At 43.6% G+C, this 17,994-nt stretch overlaps 1 protein-coding gene and 1 long non-coding RNA gene across 8 annotated transcripts in view; one reads left to right on the top strand and one right to left on the bottom strand.

Moving 5' to 3' along the window:
- The window catches only part of WAPL (WAPL cohesin release factor), an 89,660-nt gene extending 75,731 nt beyond the window's left edge, over positions 1 to 13,929 (bottom strand). For 4 of the 7 annotated variants that reach the window (XM_055275482.2, XM_055275481.2, XM_055275479.2 and 1 more), the window contains exons 1-2: positions 13,524 to 13,929; positions 9,760 to 10,280 (exon numbers count right to left, since the gene is read on the bottom strand). In XM_055275482.2, the coding sequence (XP_055131457.1) occupies positions 9,760 to 10,258 (499 nt within the window). In that variant the 5' untranslated portion in view covers positions 10,259 to 10,280; positions 13,524 to 13,929. Of the gene's footprint in view, positions 1 to 9,759; positions 10,281 to 13,073; positions 13,247 to 13,523 lie in introns of those variants that run through there. The other 3 variants (XM_055275480.1, XM_055275484.2, XM_063638125.1) reach the window with 3 other exon arrangements.
- A 131-nt stretch (positions 13,930 to 14,060) lies between these two features.
- Positions 14,061 to 17,269, top strand: LOC134736485 (uncharacterized). The gene is made up of 2 exons (XR_010120529.1): positions 14,061 to 14,575; positions 14,674 to 17,269. It is a non-coding gene; the product is annotated as an uncharacterized lncRNA (long non-coding RNA).
- The last annotated feature ends 725 nt before the right edge of the window (positions 17,270 to 17,994 follow it).

Genomic DNA, 17,994 nt, shown 5'->3' with positions numbered 1-17,994 from the left:
TTTTTATTTAAGAAGATTCTCAGTATACTATCCCTTTTCTCCCCTTTCTCCTATTCATTAGCCCTGTCCGGGCACTTAGCATTTTAAATTCCACAGTCTATCTTCTCAATCACTCTCTGGGCAGTAATACCCTAAATTCCCTTGTTTCTCTATCTCTTCATTCCACAAGCTGACTGACAAAATGTCTATTGAGGACAATTCTTTTTTTTTTTTTTTTTTTTTTTTTTGAGACGGAGTCTCGCTCTGTCACCCAGGCTGGAGTGCAGTGGCGCAATCTCGGCTCACTGCAAGCTCCGCCTCCCAGGTTCACGCCATTCTCCTGCCTCAGCCTCTCCGAGTAGCTGGGACTACAGGCACCCGCCACCACGCCCGGCTAATTTTTTTGTATTTTTTTAGTAGAGACAGGGTTTCACCGTGGTCTCGATCTCCTGACCTCGTGATCCGACCGCCTCGGCCTCCCAAAGTGCTGGGATTACAAGCGTGAGCCATATTGAGGACAATTCTAATAATCCTATCCAATATTCTGTGTTCTGTCCAGGTTCCAGATAATGGGGCCTACTAAAGGAGGAGGAAAAAAACATACTCACACACTAGGTAGATTAGTGACCATGTGTTTTTAGTGACACCAACTTCAACTAAGGCCTCAATAATGTCCAGAAATTCTACTTTGTCTCTAGACAGCTCACTCTCCCACTTTAAGTAACATCTATCTGAACTCTTTCCTGCTCCCCTAAACTCCCCCCAAGTTACCCTGCCTTTCTTTGTCCCTTTCAGTAATAACCTCTTTGGTCATTTTATGGGGTAACGGAAAACACACTTTTAGCTATAAACCACCTTCTCTTATGTCCTCCCACTAAGCTCATCTTTTAACTCATCTTTCCTCCTTCCAACCAAACATAGCACCCCTTCTTCCAAAACGGCTCTCTTGTGCTTTGGATCCCACACATTAAACCATCCAGAATCCCTGACATCCCTCTAGCTGCCCTTTTTCTTCTCCTCCCCTTCGAACATCTTTAACAAGTTGTAAACACTTGTTACCCCCCATTTCCTCACCCCTTGGATCACTCCAGTCCAAGCTGCAAATCCAACGTCTGCCTTGCAGTCCTCACTTTAGTTGATGGCAGCAGCATTCTGAGTCAGTCAATACGTTCTGAAATACTTTTATGTTGGCTTCTATAATACATCACTTCCCTGGTTTCCCTTAAGCTGCTCTAGCTGCTCCTACTGAATTTCCTTTTCTAGTTTCTTCCTCTTCTCTCCCTCCATTAGTATTGGAAGTTCTTCACAGCACAGTCTTAATACTTTTTCCTCTTACACTCTCTTTAATGACTTCAACTAATCCTTTCTTTTCAGATAATATTTATATACTGAATTTCAAATTAATTTTCTCTAATCAAGGCTTATCTCAGCTCCATTCCAGCAAATTTGCCATTGAAACATATCTTACAAACATCTCAAACCCAATGTGCCCAAAACTGAACTCAAACTTGCTGTCAAAACGTTCCCTATCTCAGTAAATGACACTACCATCTGCTCAGTTGCTCACATTACATAGCTGGGAATAATTCTTGATGCCTCCCTCCTCATCGCTCATGTCACCAAACTCTGCCACTTCTATCCTTTCTCAGTGCACCAACAGATCCCAGGTTAAATGTCAGCCTTGCCTACGTACCTGCACCCCTAGAACAAGCAAGTAAGCCCATTGAGTGCTACACTCCCACACCACTCTATGTATTTTTTCCTTTTCAGCACACTTGTGATTCTTTATTCTATCTTCCCCAGTACAATGCGAGAAATGCAAGTGAGTCCATCTTGTTCATGGACACTAAAATAATAGCTGGAAGAAGGCATCCCCCTAGACCTTCCTATGAACAAACTCATCCTCCTCTACCATCAGGGGTCTAGGAAAGTTGAGGACTACTTCCTAAAGGCACAAGTGCTGGAAAAGGAAAATTCATGAGGTATCATCTGGCTCCAAGTTCTTCGGGTTTTTGTTTGTTTTTTTTTTTTTTTTTGAGACAGAGTCTCGCTCGGTCACCCAGGCTGGAGTGCAATGGCACAGTCTCAGCTCACTGCAACCTCCACCTTCCGGGTTCAAGCGATTCTCCTGCCTCAGCCTCCAGAGTAGCTGGGACTACAGGCACCCGCCACCATGCCTGGCTAATTTTTGTTATTTTTAGTAGAGACCAGATTTCACCATGTTGGCCAGGCTGGTCTCGAACTGCTGACCTCAGCCTCCCAAAGTGCTGGGATTACAGGCATCAGCCACTCCACCAGGCTTTTTTTTTTTTTTTTTTTTTTGAGACAGGGTCTCGTTCTGTTGCCCAGGCTGGAGTGCAGTGGTGTGATCTTGACTCACTGCAACCTCTGCCTATGGGGTTTAAGCGATTCTCCTGCCTTGGCCTCCTGAGTACCAGGGATTATAGGCACACGCCACTACGCCTGGCTACTTTTTGTATTTTGAGTAGAGACGGGATTTCACCATGTTGGTCAGGCTGGTTTCGAACTCCTGGCCTCGTGATCCACCCGCCTTGCTTCCCAAAGTGCTGGGATTACAGGCGTGAGCCACCGCGCCCGGCTGTCTGGCTTCAGGTTCTAAAAGCATAAAATACTTAGGGAAAATGCTCTGAAAAGCATAATGTATTGTTTAAAAGTGTTGTCATCATGTTAGAAGCTAGTTCTTTATCATGACCAGCAGAAGTCAATAACTCTAAAGTACAGAGGCTATGTTTATAAATTTCGTATTTTACCCCATAGCTGGTATTCAATCTGGATCTGAGAAGAAACTTGTTAGTGGTCTCCCATGCTTTTGTTAACATACAAACCTTGAGAATAATACTCAGAAAATCTGAGTAAGAAACAAAAGTTCTGCTTTAGAACAAAATGAATTTACTTAAAATTATAATGCCTCTTTCATAATTTACATAATGTCGAATTTCCATTTGTATACACACGTATGAAAATAAGTAGTAGAAAATATCTATAAAAATCAAGTCAAAAACTTTATTCGGTAAGTATTAAAAATGGTTTGGTCATCATTCTCGTTTTGTTTTTGAGATGGTATCTTACTGTGTCACCCAGGCTGTGACCCAATCATGGCTCGCTGCTGCCTTGAACTGCTGGGCTCAAGTGATCCTCAACTCAGTCTCCCAAGTACCTGGAACTACGGGTGCACCTCAACACATCAGGCTAATTTTTTTTCTTTTGAAGAAATGGGATGTCACTATGTTGATCAGGCTGGTTTTGAACTCCTGGGCTCACGCCATCCTCCCACTTTGGCCTACCCAAGTGCTGGTATTAACAGGTGTGAGCCACCATGCCTGGCCCATCATTCTTATTAAAAAGAAAATTACTTAAGCCAGGTGGCATGCCTGTAATCCCAACCTCTCAGAAGGCTGAGGCAGGAGCATTGCGTGAGTCCAGGAGTTTGAGGCCAGCCAGGGCAAGACAGCAAGATCCCACCTCTTTACAAAAATCAAATCTTGAAAATTAAAAAAAGCAGAAAACTACTTGAACAGAGACAAGAGGGAATCCATAATTTGCCCCTCGCAAAATAACTTTATCTCCAACATCAAGATAAAACTGTTCTTACAGTGACAGTCTCTTCTAAATACACAGCTTTGAAGATGACAAAATTAATCTCATTCACATCAGAATACAACAGCACTGTATGAAAAGAACACTTTGGATGTTTCCCAGATCTTCCACTTAACAGTTCAAGTTATTCAACCTCTGAACTGTGTCTTACCCTCAATATAATGGAAATAAAGCCTCCCTTATACAGTTGTGATTAAGGATCAATTGATATGTAAAAGTAGGAATTTAAGAAATAACAGGGCAGGGCACAGTGGCTCATGCCTGTAATCCCAACACTTTGGGAGGTGGAGGCGGGAGGACCACTCAAGCCCAGGAGTTCAGGACCAGGCTGGGCAACATACTGAGACACTGTCTCTACAAAAAATTTAGAAATTATCCCAGTGTGGTGGTGCACCATTGTACTCCCAACTACTGGGGAGGCCGAGGAGGGAAGATGGCTTCAGCCCAGGAGGTAGAAGCTGTGATGAGCCATGCACTCCAGCCTGGATGACAGAGTAAGACCCTGTCTCCAAAGAATAAAAATAAAAAAAGAAATAATAGGTCTTATCCACTTCTCTTAAAAAGCAGCTGATTTTAGGTATGATTTAAATATATTCTACACAACAAATACATTCAATAAATAAAAGCAGGTAACTCTTGCTGATACTATCCCTTCAGGACTTAAAAAATAATAATAATCCTCATTAATCATCTGTACTTTATCCAATGACAATCTCATCTCAGGTCACAAGTTCCTGTCCTACTTTAAACTTTCAGTAATAAATCATTTCCCTTTCTAAAAAATCACCTTTAGTTCTAAATCTAAGTTCAAAATCTCCTGACAATACCATCCCTCTAACTTACACAAATACTCATTACAGCTTTAAGCAAATTTTAAAAATTTATTGGCTACAAAACCAGTCAGGCAAATTAAGAGCCTATGCTGTAGTTATCTCAATATTTGGCAGGATATGTAGACTGAATCCCAGCTGGCTGGCAAGAAAAGGGTGCCAAGCCGAAATATAAGTCTTTGCACACTTTATTGTAGAGTCCAGATTAAAAACCTCTAGCAGAAAGAACAAAGAAATGGAAGTAGCCTCGCATAAAAGGCAGAGAAGCCTTCTTTTTGCCTCTACTACAGAGAGCACTGATTCAAACCATTAAGGAATACCTGGAGATCTCTTAGAAGGGCGCACCTTTAGCTCCTGCTAACAGTCATTTTTAATTGGCACACCTGGCTGAGAACCGACTGGCTTTAATAGCAACTGCAATCAGAAATTTGTTTTCAAAATTAAAGATTAGATACAGAAGTATTTGCAGATAGAAACAGAAATCTTAAATTAGCTTTAAAATCCAGGGAGTAAAGGATGGGAAGTGGAGAGAGTAGCGTGCAAAACAGATGCAACAAGATCTGCCAGATACTAACAACTATTGGAGGTGGACAATCAAGTACACGAAGTTTTTTTTCACCATTCTATTTTTGTGTGCCTGAAAAGTTTCATAATAAATGTTTTCTTCTTGTTTAAGGAATAGGACATTTTAGCAACACAACCCTTCCCTGCAGTACCTATTCAGTTTGTAATCTTGTTTCTGGTTTCCCTTACCCATCAAGCATCTGTCTGGAAAATGGGAACCATCATAGGTTTTGTGGGGTTTTTTGAGACGGAGTCTCACTCTGTTGCCCAAGCTGGAGTGCAGTGGCACCATCTCAGCTCACTGCAACCCCTACCTCCCTGGTTCAAGCAATTTCCGGCTAATTTTTTTGTATTTTTAGTAGAGATGGGGTTTCACCATGTTGGCCAGGCTGGTCTCGAACTCCTGACCTCAAGTGATTCACCCGCCTCGGCCTCCCAAAGTGCTGGATTACAGCCACTATATGTTTTATAGTGACCTCATCCTAAGTTTCCTCTTCAAGTGAAACACAATTCATTTATTTATTTATTTATTTATTTATTTATTTATTTATTTATTTTTTGAGCTGGAGTCTTGCTCTGTCACCCAGGCTGGAGTGTAGTGGCATAATCTCAGCTCACTGCAACCTCCGCCTCCCGGGTTCAAGCAGTTCTCCTGCCTCAGTGTCCTGAGTAGCTGGGATTACAGACATGTGCCACCACATCTGGTTAATTTTTTTTTTTTTTTTAGTAAAGACGGGGTTTCACCATGTTGGTCAGGCTGGTCTCGAACTCCTGACCTCCCCCAAAATGCTGGGATTACAGGCATGAGCCGCCGCACCCACGACAAAATTTTTAAAAGTACTATCCGTTATAAAAGTACTTAAAACGAAGAATTTCAACAGTGTCAAAAAAATCAACCACATACTCCCCTATGGAGAAAGAGATGCACTTAAAAACGTAATGCCAGGACAAATGACATAATAATTCCGAGCCTGGATAAGCCCTTTACACTGAGGTGATATAACTCTACAGCAAAAAAATAGTATGAACGAGCAGGGACACTCAACACTCCACTGGAAAGATATGACGGAACTTCACCTGTGCACTTTGAACGAGTTGTTAAAATTTGCAACAGGTTCTTAAATAAAATGCCTAACCATGACCTGCAAAAGACTGCTAAGATTTCTGAGACCCAAGTAGGTACATGAGTACTTGCATCTGGAGAAAAGAGTTCAAAACTTTATCATTCTCAGAAGGGTCTCTAATGCAAAAAAGGTTAGGAACCACTTGAGATTTAGAGAGGCCTCTTTTATCAAAAATTTAGGTTTGGGTTTCTAAATTTCAATTAAAATTACAAGATTTTCTGAGTGAGAGTAAAGGCAATGAAAATTGACAGACATAATGCAAGAAAACAGTCTAGGCACAAGAGAAATGACCAGTTTAGAGGGGAGAGACAAAGGAAAAGTCACAAAGTACAAAAGCATCCCCATAACTATAACAAACTTACAAACATACAAACTTACAAATGGTTTATAAGAACAACTTGCACACATTAGAGACAGGATAAAACTACCATGAAAATTAAATGCACTCCCTCAAATTCACTTCTTATCGTACAGGGAGCTGCCAAGGTTGCTGCAACTCTGGATGACCAAGGGAGATGAGAAAAAAAGAAACATTCACAGTGCTACACCATTCCCTGACCACTAAGAGACTCTTTGTGAAGGAGGAAGGAAGATGGACAAGATGTTCCTGAACATCTATTTACCTGTATTTTAGTATGTATTTTCCCCTCACAAACCAATTAAAATGGAGTTTGGACTCAAGAGTCAGTCCACAGTATCAGCATTAGAACTACAATTTAGCTACAGACTGGGAAGCAATTATCCCACTTAGCTGGTTGGTCTCACCAACCAACTTCCAACAACAGATTTAACATAAAGATATATTGTCCGCAAAGCTACAGAAACAATTACTTATGAATAACTTCCACATTCCCTTTCCCCCTTACCTAAACGTTCATCTTTATTAATACGCTCTGCCATCAGGGCCCCTGCCTGCCAATGACGCCCCATTCCTCAAAAGACCATACACTTAAGGAAGCTGGAGTCAGCCCTGAGCACTTTCAAAACTTGCAGTTTCATCTTACTTCCTCCAGCCCATCCACCCCACGCTGTAGATTATCTGAAAACATCAAGAAATGTCAGGCAGGGCACGGTGGCTCACGTCTATAATCCCCGCACTTGGAGAGGTCGAGGCGGGTGGATCACATGAGGTCAGGAGTTCTAGACCAGCCTGGCCAACATGGCAAAACCCCGTCTCTACTAAAAATACAAAAATTGGCCGGGCATGGTGGCAGATGCCTATAATCCCAGCTACTCAGGGGGACCGAGGCAGGAGAATTGCTTGAACCTGAGAGGCGAAGGTTGCAGTGAGCCAAGATAGCACCATTGCACTCCAGCCTGGAGGACAAGAGCGAGACTTCATCTCAAAAAAAAAAAAAAATGTCAGTTGGAACAACAAACACAAGCAGAATAGCATTCGCAGAGCCTAGTACAGTGGTTTGACAAACAGTAGGTGCTCAATATGTTGATAATAAACGAATCTCATTCCAGTTCTGCCACTAGCTGACCTTGGACAGTCACTTAACCTCTGAGCTTCTTATATAAAATGAGAGCTGAGTTAAAATTCATTTTAGTTCAAAAAAAGTTTGACGGGCCAGGCGCAATGGCTCACACTTGCAATCCCAGCACTTTGGGAGGCCTAGGTAGGCGGATCACTTGAGGTCAGGAGTTTGAGACTAGCCTGGCCAACATGGTGAAAACCTGTCTCTATAAAAATACAAAAATTACCTGGGCATGATGGCAGGTGCCTATAATCCCAGCAACTGGGGAGGCTGAGGTGGGAGAATCACTTGAACCCGGGAGGCGGAGGTTGCAGTGAGGCAAGACTGCGTCATTGTACTCCAGCCTGAGCAACACAGCGAGACAGTGTCTCAAAAAAAAAAAAGTTTGATGATTTTAATATACATTTATAAATTTTTAGGAGCTGACCTGGAAAGTTTTTATGCTGTTTATGCTGTTTATTTTTTTGAAATGGCATCTTGCTTTGTTGCCCAGGCTGGAGTGCAGTGGTGCGATCTCGGCTCACTGCAACCTCCGTCTCCTAGGTTCAAGTGATTCTCCTGCCTCAACCTCCCTAGTAGGTGGGATTTAGAGGCGCTCGCCACCATGCCCAGCTAATTTTTTGTATTTTTAATAGAGATAGGGTTTCACCATGATGGCCAGGCTGGTCTTGAACTCCTGACCTCAGGTGATCCAACCTCCTTGGCCTCCCAAAGTGCTGGGATTACAGGCGTCAGCCACTGCACAGGTCCTTTATGCTGTTTTTTTTAATGGAAATCTAACCTAAACTTAACTTGTCAACAATGCCTGAGGAGAAATGTGAGCAAAGTAGGAAGGACAGCCAAATTAGAATTAACCCTGAGGATCAAGGGAATGACAATAACAGCTGGCTCATCATCTCATCCAAGAGTGAGAAAAAAGAAAAAATGCTCAACATTTTTAGTAAAACTATGCAAGGCCCAGTACATTGTACTGTTTCACGTACCTTAACCTTCAAAGGACAAACTCCCCTTAAGAATTCAGTATAGCAAAGTTTTGTCTGTGTTTATTTCCTTTCAAAATATGAGATTTTTATAACCTTTCATTATTGCTAAACTTTGCCAAGACGTCAAGAACTAAAGTTTCTTTTCAATTACAGTATACTGCCACCCTTATCCTAATGCTGATAGAGTGCTCCCACTTCTCTACCCCACCTCTTCCCTGCCACCCTCAATATTAGCTCTTCAGTCTTTTAGTTAATTGCACCTTTTTCACTTATTATAAATCTCAAATCCCTTACAGAAGACAGAACAAAATGTATCATTTTAGGAGAGAATACTAGATGCTGTACTTACAAATTAACATTTTTAAAATACAACCAGTTTTGTGATTTAAAATCTATCAATACAGCCGAGCGCAGTGGCTCTGCCTGTAATCCCAGCACTTTGGGAGGTGAGGCGGGTGGATCACGAGGTCAGGAGATGGAGACCATCCTGGCTAACACAGTGAAACCCTGTCTCTACTAAAAATACAAAAATTAGCTGGGCGTGGTGGTGGGCGCCTGTAGTCCCAGCTACTCGGGAGGCTGAGGCAGGAGAATGGCATGAACCTGGGAGGTGGAGCCAGCGTGGGCGACAGCAAGACTCCGTCTCAAAAAAGAAAAAAAAAAAAAATCTATCAATACAAGCTGCTACTGGCCCCAAACTAATGTCAATTTGGAATCAAGTTCAATTCTTTAAATGTCTCCACTCAATACCCCCTTAATCTTTCTGAACTAGTTTTGGCAGAGTCTACCATTGGTAACTAATCCTCATTTTAAATACTCATCTCATTTTCATTATCAATAACCATCCAAATCCTCCACAGTAATAGAAATAAGATACTTTGTGATCCTAACACAACAAAAAGAGGTACTTCTTGTTGGAATTGGGGCTAGAAACTTATGACTGTTCCCAAAATGTACCCTGAGCAACAGTCTATAAGCGTTAATATCCAAGTTGTTTTATTATTTCAACCTCCAACAGGTTTCTTTAAAGTTCTTAAATGTCTTTTACAAAACTATCAATAGTCCCCATGTATCGTAAGTGCAGAAAGAAAACACAATATATATTTTAGAATTTAAATCATTTAAATAAATTGCTTACACAAAGCTCTCTTGGCTGAGAATAAAGAAAATCAAAACTTACCTGAAGTTATTAATTTATTACAGCTACTTATGCTTGCATCATCTTCTACAATTCGGTTTGTGCTCTTTTCTTTCCCAAGCAAAGTGTCCTCCAAAGGGAAGCATTTATCAGATACAACAGTGTCTTCAACGACCACATGACTAATTTTGCTATTAGCTTCAAGTACTGAAGTGACCTCTTCCAACTGAGCAGCTTCACTAGATTCTGAATAAGAGGAACCCTTACCCTGGGCTAAATTCTTTGAAGAAACTGGTAGAGACTCATCATCACTATCAAATCCAAAAGGATCTCCAGTACTTTCTTCTTCCACTTTAGGTTTCTTCGGAATTTCTTGGATATCTGGTTTGAAATTGGGCCTCTTCTGCCCTAATTTAGCCATAAATGTGGTCTCTCCCCATTTTGTGCTAAGGGTGGTCCGTTTGTTGGAAAAGACTTCATCAAATTTTGAACTGCCATTTCCACCTTTCCTACTGTACGTTTTCCCAAATCTGGATGTCATTTTGACACCAGTTTCATATTCTCTGTGAAAAAAAATTTAAGAAAACATATAATCATCAAATACAAGTGTTAAACAGTGCATATAAAAATAAAAACCTAGCGATTCTTCCCTCATGACTTTTGACACCAGACTTTTAAATAAACAATTATGAGGAAGAGGTATAAAGAAAGGCTGATTTACTACCCTACATGCTTCCATGTCAATTTTCCTCCACAATGAGTACATATTCCTACGCTACTTACAAAGTAAAAAAACTTAATGATTAACCAACTTATAATACGATATCCGTAACTTAAAATGAAGCATATTAAGTTCCAAATGAATTAATTTACTATTCTTATAAGCATTTTTACCTTAAAAAATAATCTGTATAGAGGCTGGGAGGCCGAGGCAGGCAGATCACTTGAGGCCAGGAGTTTGAGACCGGCCTGGCCAACACGGTGAAACCCCATTTCTACTAAAAATACAAAAATTAGCTGGGAGTGGTGGCACGCACCTGTAATCCCAGCTACTTGAGAAGCTGGGGCAGGAGAACCGCTTGAATTCAGGAGATGGAGGTTGCAGTGATATAATAATAATCTGTATAGGGTAATTACTTACATAAAATCTTAAGCACAGAATGTTTAATTTTTTTCAGAGCCTCAGAAATATCCAATACTTGATTAAATTTAGTTCTTTGAAATTTCATGGCACTAATTCACATGAGAAAAAAGGTCCCCAAAATGGTGCTTTTTCTCATGTTTTACAACCTGCAGCTTTTAACCCAATCTTGAAGATTCTGCTTCTTGGTGTAATGTAATTTGGGCTGTGACTTTAAAAATGTTCCTTAGATGGTCTTCTCCCTAAGGGAAAGAAACTATCCTTATCCTACCTGCCTTGTCCCGATAGTGCTGTGCTCATTTGCTGAGTTACATTTTCTGGGGCTAGTGAGCTCCAGCATATTACACTGTTTCATGGATTAATACAGACATAGAAACACATAACTTTTATTTTCCTCTTCAATTTATAAATGGCAAATCGATTCACCTGATTTATCCACTTCACAGGACAAAAAAAAATCTTTAGGGCAGTAAATCAAGAGTCAAACATTTTTTAAAACAAGTTACTTGCATTGGTTCTGTGCCTATTAAAAAAAGTTACAGTACTTTTTAAACATGATCAATCAGTATCCGTTTGTCTAACACTTTGACCTTTCTACAGTTCAAACATGAATACATCGAATATAACTTTAAAAAGTGAACAAGGGCCTAAGGAACAAAAAATCTTCATTACTTTGAAAGCTACAATTGAAATTATATTTGACCTATACTTTTGTATATGTTTTGATCTACACTTGTGTATTCCCTTGATTAACTTAAATTAGTACAACTTATAATCAGTCACTGTCTGAGTTTTATATAAATTCAGTAGTAGATAACCCCCCACGTTTGGTGAGAACCCAATTTTAATTTGACAAAGTAATAATTTAGTAATCATACATATCTGTGTTAAGAGAAAATAATGTTCCTGAAGGAGATGTATTTCATCTCCTACTGCAGCTCTAACACAAGTCTTACTGTCTTTCTTGTTAAGTACAGCCTAAACGGGATACTGGGCAACTACCAAGGACAACAAAATAAAAATCGATTCTCTGTTCCTTCAAGAATGTAAAGCTGAGATCCTGCAGGTCTGTAAGTGTACGTACATATATACACCAACAAAGATGGGATGTTTTGGATTCACTTATGTGCTAATCATCTAAAAATACTGACCAAAGGCCAAAAATCTAGACTTGAGTTCCTTTATGCCAACATCAGAAAAACCGTTAAAATGGTTCTATAACCACAAAGCATTCACTGTTGAAAGTTTAAAGTCTTTAGATGAATACCTGACACTAAGGACTTAATTACTTAATGTGATAAAAAATAATTTTGTGCTGGCTGGGCGCGGCAGCTCACGCCTGTAATTCCAGCACTCTGGGAAGCCGAGACGGGCAGATCACCTGAGGCCAGGAGTTCGAGACCAGCCTGACCAACATGGAGAAACCGCGCTTCTACTAAAAATAGAAAATTAGCCGGGCGTGGTGGCGCATGCCTGTAATCCCAGCTACTCGGGAGGCTGGGGCAGGAGAATCAAATGAACCTGGGAGGCGGAGGTTGCGGTGAGCTGAGATCGCGCCACTGCACTCCAGCCTGGGCAACAAGGGCGAAACTCCGTCTCAAAATAATAATAATAATAATAATAATTTTGTGCCAAAAGACCACGTCTTTTACAAATACATAGTGAAATACTGATGAAATAACGTCAGCGATTTTCCAACATTAAGGAATATGAAGTGTATAAATGAAATAAATTTGTTTAATAGTCACTGCTGAATCCAAGCGATGGGTACAGAGGAGTTCATTATATAATATCTCCTCCTGATTGCCTTTATCGTTTCCCACAATAAAATATCTTTAAGTCTGCGGACTGTTGCAATGGTATTATGTAAGCGTAAAGCACTATAGATTCCAAAATAATTGTGCAGACGTCTTTGAAGTTAAATTTTAAGTGTTTCAAGTACACAATCTTGCTCAACCTTTAAACTCCAAAGACTATCCTAACTAAAAATGAAAGAATGACGACTAAGTCTTTTCGGTCGTTGGGCTTTTGCCCTAGCCCAAAATCAGGTCGAATTTTGAGAGAAGTGCGCTGTGATTTAAAAAAAAAAAAAAAAAAAGCTTTTATACTTCACTCCCACCCTAATCTAGCGTCTTCCCGGTCCCCAAAGGCTTTAAGGGCTTCCATTAAAGATGGAAAGCGGACGGGACAAACCTGACTACCCAGAAATCCTCACCTGGGGACAGCCGGCGCGCCACGGGCAGTGGGCGCGATGGACCCCTCGGACTGGACACTCAACGCAACTTTTCTCCTCCCAACCCGCGCCGCCCAGGAAAGGGAGGTCACTTTCGACGCCCCGGAAGCCTCTGCCACCGAATCCTTAAGGCAGTGCAAGGCCCCAGCGGCGGCCAGGGGCGGATGAAACCACGCGAAATGACTCGGGGCTGAAATCAACACACTTGACTGGGTTTGGGGAGCTAAGTCAATCAGCAGTCGCCCGAAAAAGAACTCCGAAAAAGGAAAATAAAAGGGGAAAAAGAGAGTTCTTCAGGTCATTCCCCTGCCCAACTTCCTCAGCAGCCCGGTGGGCGAGGCAGTGAGACTTCCACCGCCCGCTCCCAGCCTCTGCCTCCCCCACCCTCCCGGCTCCCTCCCGGCCTAGGCGGCCGCCCGACACCTCACTTACCCTCGGCGCCTGGCGGGTGCTTTGGCCACGGGCCGCCTCCGCCTCTCCCGCTCCCTACGGCCCGCGGGCGGGCGCGGAACCCTCGCGCGGGAGAGCAAGGCCGGCAGGTGAGAGCCGAGAGAGGCGAGGGGCTCTGCTTTCGGTAAATAGGAAGCCCGGTGGGGTGGGGGGGTAGCGGCGGCCCCGCAACTTCCCTCCCCGCCTCGAGCGCCGCCGGCCGGGCCCGGGCCTAGCTCTCGCTGGCCGCCACCGCCGGAGCTGGTAACAGAGCCCGCTGCGTGCCCCTGCTGGGCCGCCGCCGCCTCCTGCGCCGCCGCTTCCGCCGGTGAATGGTCAGCGCTGGAGTTTGAACAGGGCCCTGAACCATCTCAACGCCATTTGCGCTCCCGGCCCCCACCTCCTTCCTCCAACAGCCGCTCGCTCCGTCACTCCGCTTCCCACAGTCCCCGCGCGGCCGCCCAACCCCGCGGCCAATCGCGCAGCCGCTTACTCAAACCGCCGCGCAGGCGCTGCGCCCCTCATGCTCCGGCGCCCGCCATTGGCCCGGCCGCGGAGCCCGACGGGAGTTGTAGTCCAGGTCCGCGAGGTCGCGGGCCGAGGACCAGGCGCGGGAGCGGGAGAGGGAGCGGGCGGCTGGCCTGGCCCTCGGGATCTCGGCAGTGACTTCTAGCTCCCGGCCCAGCCGGGAGACGCAGGTGCCACGGAGATGGGCAGCTGGGCGGGTGGCGCAGTGCAGGCAGCTGTATCAATCGCTTCCCCTCCAGGGACCAGCTGGTGCCTGGGGACCGCGGGCTGTGCAGCCGTGCCGGGCCTGCGGAGTCCGCCGCCCGGGAGTTGGGAGGCAGGGAGCGAGGGGTCCAGAGCCGCCCTCGACCTGGCTTGGTCGGTCCTGGCCCGGCGTAGGTGACGACGGCGGGGACCGCGAGGCCCCGGACACCCGAGGCCGCGAACAGCGTCGCCCCTCGCATTTTCGCGCCCCTCCAGCCCTGCAGTCCTTCCTCTAACTCCGTCTGCCCCTCACCGATTGAAAGTGGCCCCGAGAATATTGGATGGTATTGAGCAACTATCATTAACTTTGTTGGGTGTGGTAACGGTAATGTGGTTATGGTTTTGTTTTGTTTTGTTTTAAGACATACTGATGTGTTGACAGGTAGAGTGATCTGGTGTCAGGACTGTAAAATACGCCTATGAAAACTGGGGGAGAGGAATAAAACAAGCTGGCAGGACGTTTTTCATCGTTGAAGCTGCGTGATGCGAGCACATGCGCTCATCATACAGTCTCTTGTGTATCCGAAATTTTCCATAATAAAAAGTTTAAAGAAGTGAACAAGTGATTACCTCTAGGGAGGACAGTGAGGTGGCGGATGACGGGAGGAAGGATTCTTAATTTTTCGCTGTACGCCTTTTTGTGCTGTCTTAGGTTTTTCCCATTCAATGTGTTACCTAATTCAGAAAATTGGTAAGTTTTTTTTAAGGCCACCATGGGAAAACAGCGTTCTAAAGAGTAGCACAACCAGTTCCCCCTAAGAGAGGTGCAGATTCGTCGGACTCGGACAGTCTTGGTGTTTGTTAGGCGGTTTATGGAGACCCACCTGGGTAATTAGAAAACTACTAATTGCTTTCAGTGAGAAGCCCGCCCTTCTTCCACAAATGGATAATTTGCTTTTAATGCACCCAGAAGTTATCCAGCTCCCTCCGGTATAATCGGGGAAACTCCAAATACAGGAAAAATAGTTCAGAAACCGTGCAGCTCTTCCCAAGAGGAATTTAAGGTGGATTTTAGTGTGGCTGGATTGTTTTGCCTACCTGACTGCAGTATTTATATTTTGACATTTACAATTTCCTAAATACTGAATCAGTATTTTTTCTTGTTTCAAAATAAATCAACTTCTGTAGTTTATACAAATAACAAGTCCATGTCTTCCACTGTGGGTGGGATGCACATGACTGTTTCATTTGGGTCAGTTTTGTCTCTTTTTTTTAATTGGCAGTTTAGGAACTTGTTTTTATCATTTTGTTTAAAGATCTTCTGGCGGAGGTGCAGGCTGCACTTACTATAATTATTTAGATGACAAGGTGGTGGGTGGTAATTAAAGGGTAATTATCATCAGAGGCAAAAGGTAAGATCAAAAAGCCAGAAGAGGTGAGGAGACAATTGCAAGATCTTCCTGTAGGAGGGTGTTGTGATCCTCCCAAGATCAAAGGATATATCTATTATGCCTGGCCTCTCTAGTGCTGGACACTTGGCAGGGTCAGTGCCTGCATGAAGCCGAAGTGGAAGGGCTCATTGTTTAGACTGGTGCCTTTTGAGGGCTTTTATGTGATGGTTGTGTTAAATAATGGAACTTAGTAGTGTCAAATTCTTGCCACTCAAAGAATGATCCCCAATCAGCAGTGTAGCATCACCTGGAAGCCTCTAAGGAACGCATAATTCCTATCCTCACCCCAGCTCCGCTGAATCAGAACCTGCATTTTAACACGATTCCCCCAGCTCATTGGGCCGCTCATTAAAGTTTGACAAGCACTGATTAAAGTATACCCATAGCATTTGACAGCAATCTAGTATTTTTTGTTAGGATGAGGGAGAGGAAGGGAGATGATTAAGAACCTCCTATGCATCAGGTAAGATGCTAGGCTGTTCAGGGGCCTTGTCTGCTTCCGGGTCTGTTACCCTATCTTACAAGTAAGGAAAGGGGAAGACGTGTGTTACAACTAGTGAGGGAGTCAAACTTTTTCTTAACAGTTGGATACCCGTTAGTACTTGTTGGTGTTCTTGAATCTGGTAGAAAGTGGTACATGATTTGAGAAGTAAACAAGTGTGTGTGTGTGTGTGTGTGTGTGTGTGTGTGTGTGTGTAGTCTGTGGAAGCTTAGTATATGAATATTAAGCAGAGCTCTTCTGGGCTGTGTACCCTTGTGTGGCTCACACTAAAGACACTCCTCCGGCCCCTCCTGGAGGGAATTCAGACTCCTGGCCCTGCAGGCTATACCACCACCTTAACCCCTTACCTCCCTGCTTCCACGGAGGCAGACAAATGCCCTGAAGTCCCCTCATTCCCTGACCAGGGCCCTGGGTTACACACCAGAATGAGCAAACAGGACTCCAGTTTGGGTAACACATGGCTGAACAGCTTTTTGTTGTATTGTTTTTGTTTTCTTAGTTCTCTCAGCTCAGGCTCCACCCTCTGCCCATCCCCGTGGCCACCCTCAACCCCTAGAATGGTTGTCTCCATTTCATGAGAATCTTCACACTAACATCAAGTAGCCAGTAGGTGCTTTTGGTTTTGCTAGAATGCCTGTGTGCAAGCTCTCAGACACCTGATTTTCTTTCCCCCACTGAATGTTGTGTTTGTCAGAAACTGAAATCATGGATCGAAGCCAAGTTTGTAGTAGCCTTAGGAGGGGCCTCTGCCCTCCTGTGTGTTGCCTGGGTGAGGACAGAACCCCCTAACCTGGAGCTCCACTTGAGTGGGCCCATGCCTGTACTTTCCTCTGAAAAAAGAAAATCCTGCAAAGAAAATAGAAGACATCTGTTCGACCATTGCCATGCCCTTGTTCTAGCCCAGACATGAGAACTGTCAGAATTGGAGTTACTAAATAGAACTTTTAGTCTTTTTCTGATAATGTGTAGTAAAGTGTATTACAACTTATAGAATTCTATTTAGGGAACTAGAGGTCAGAAACTACCATATTGGTAGCAGTCAATTTTTCTTTGCCATCGGATACGGAATAAAATGTTAAATTGTACACTTGCATGTTGTGGTTATATTACAAAGCTCTACAAGATGTGGGCCAGGCCCTGCCCTTTGCTCATGCAGCCCCAACTTTCTGCTCTGCCCACACCTGGCTCCTTGCTGTTTCCCCACCTTAGGGCCTTTGTATTTCCTATTCCTTCTGCCCACAACTCCCCCAGATACCAGCCTGCTTCAATTCTCTCCTCTAGGTTTTCACTCAGATGGGACTTTTCAATGAATCTCCCCTGACCAACCTATTTTAAATTGTTGCAACATCCTCACTCCTAAATGTCACTGTCCCTGCTTTACTTTCCTTAAGGGCATTTATCTTGCCATCTAACATGTCAGGCGTTTTGCATGTTTATCTTAAATGTTGTGCTCCCTCTGAGGGCAGGGATCTCTGCCTGTCTTGTTTTCTGCTACAACCCTAGCACCTAGAAGACTGCCTGGCACAAGAGTAGGTGCTCAATAAATGTTTGTTGAATAAAAGCACCCATTTATTTCCTTCTTTCCTGTAAAATTATATATATATATATATATATATATATATATATATATTTTTTTTTTTTTATGGAGTCTCACTCTGTCACCAGGCTGGAGTGCAGTGGCGCAATCTCGGCTCACTGCAATCTCTGCCTCCCGGGTTCGAGCGATTCCCCTGCCTCAGCCTCCCCAGTAGCTGGGACTACAGGCACACACCACCACACCCAGCTCATTTTTTGTATTTTAGTAGAGATG

Source organism: Symphalangus syndactylus, chromosome 4, assembly GCF_028878055.3.
Source record: "Symphalangus syndactylus isolate Jambi chromosome 4, NHGRI_mSymSyn1-v2.1_pri, whole genome shotgun sequence".
NCBI classification, from domain to species: Eukaryota; Metazoa; Chordata; class Mammalia; order Primates; family Hylobatidae; genus Symphalangus; species Symphalangus syndactylus.
Note: the sequence above shows the minus strand (reverse complement) of the source record. Positions and strands in the feature narration are given on the sequence as shown.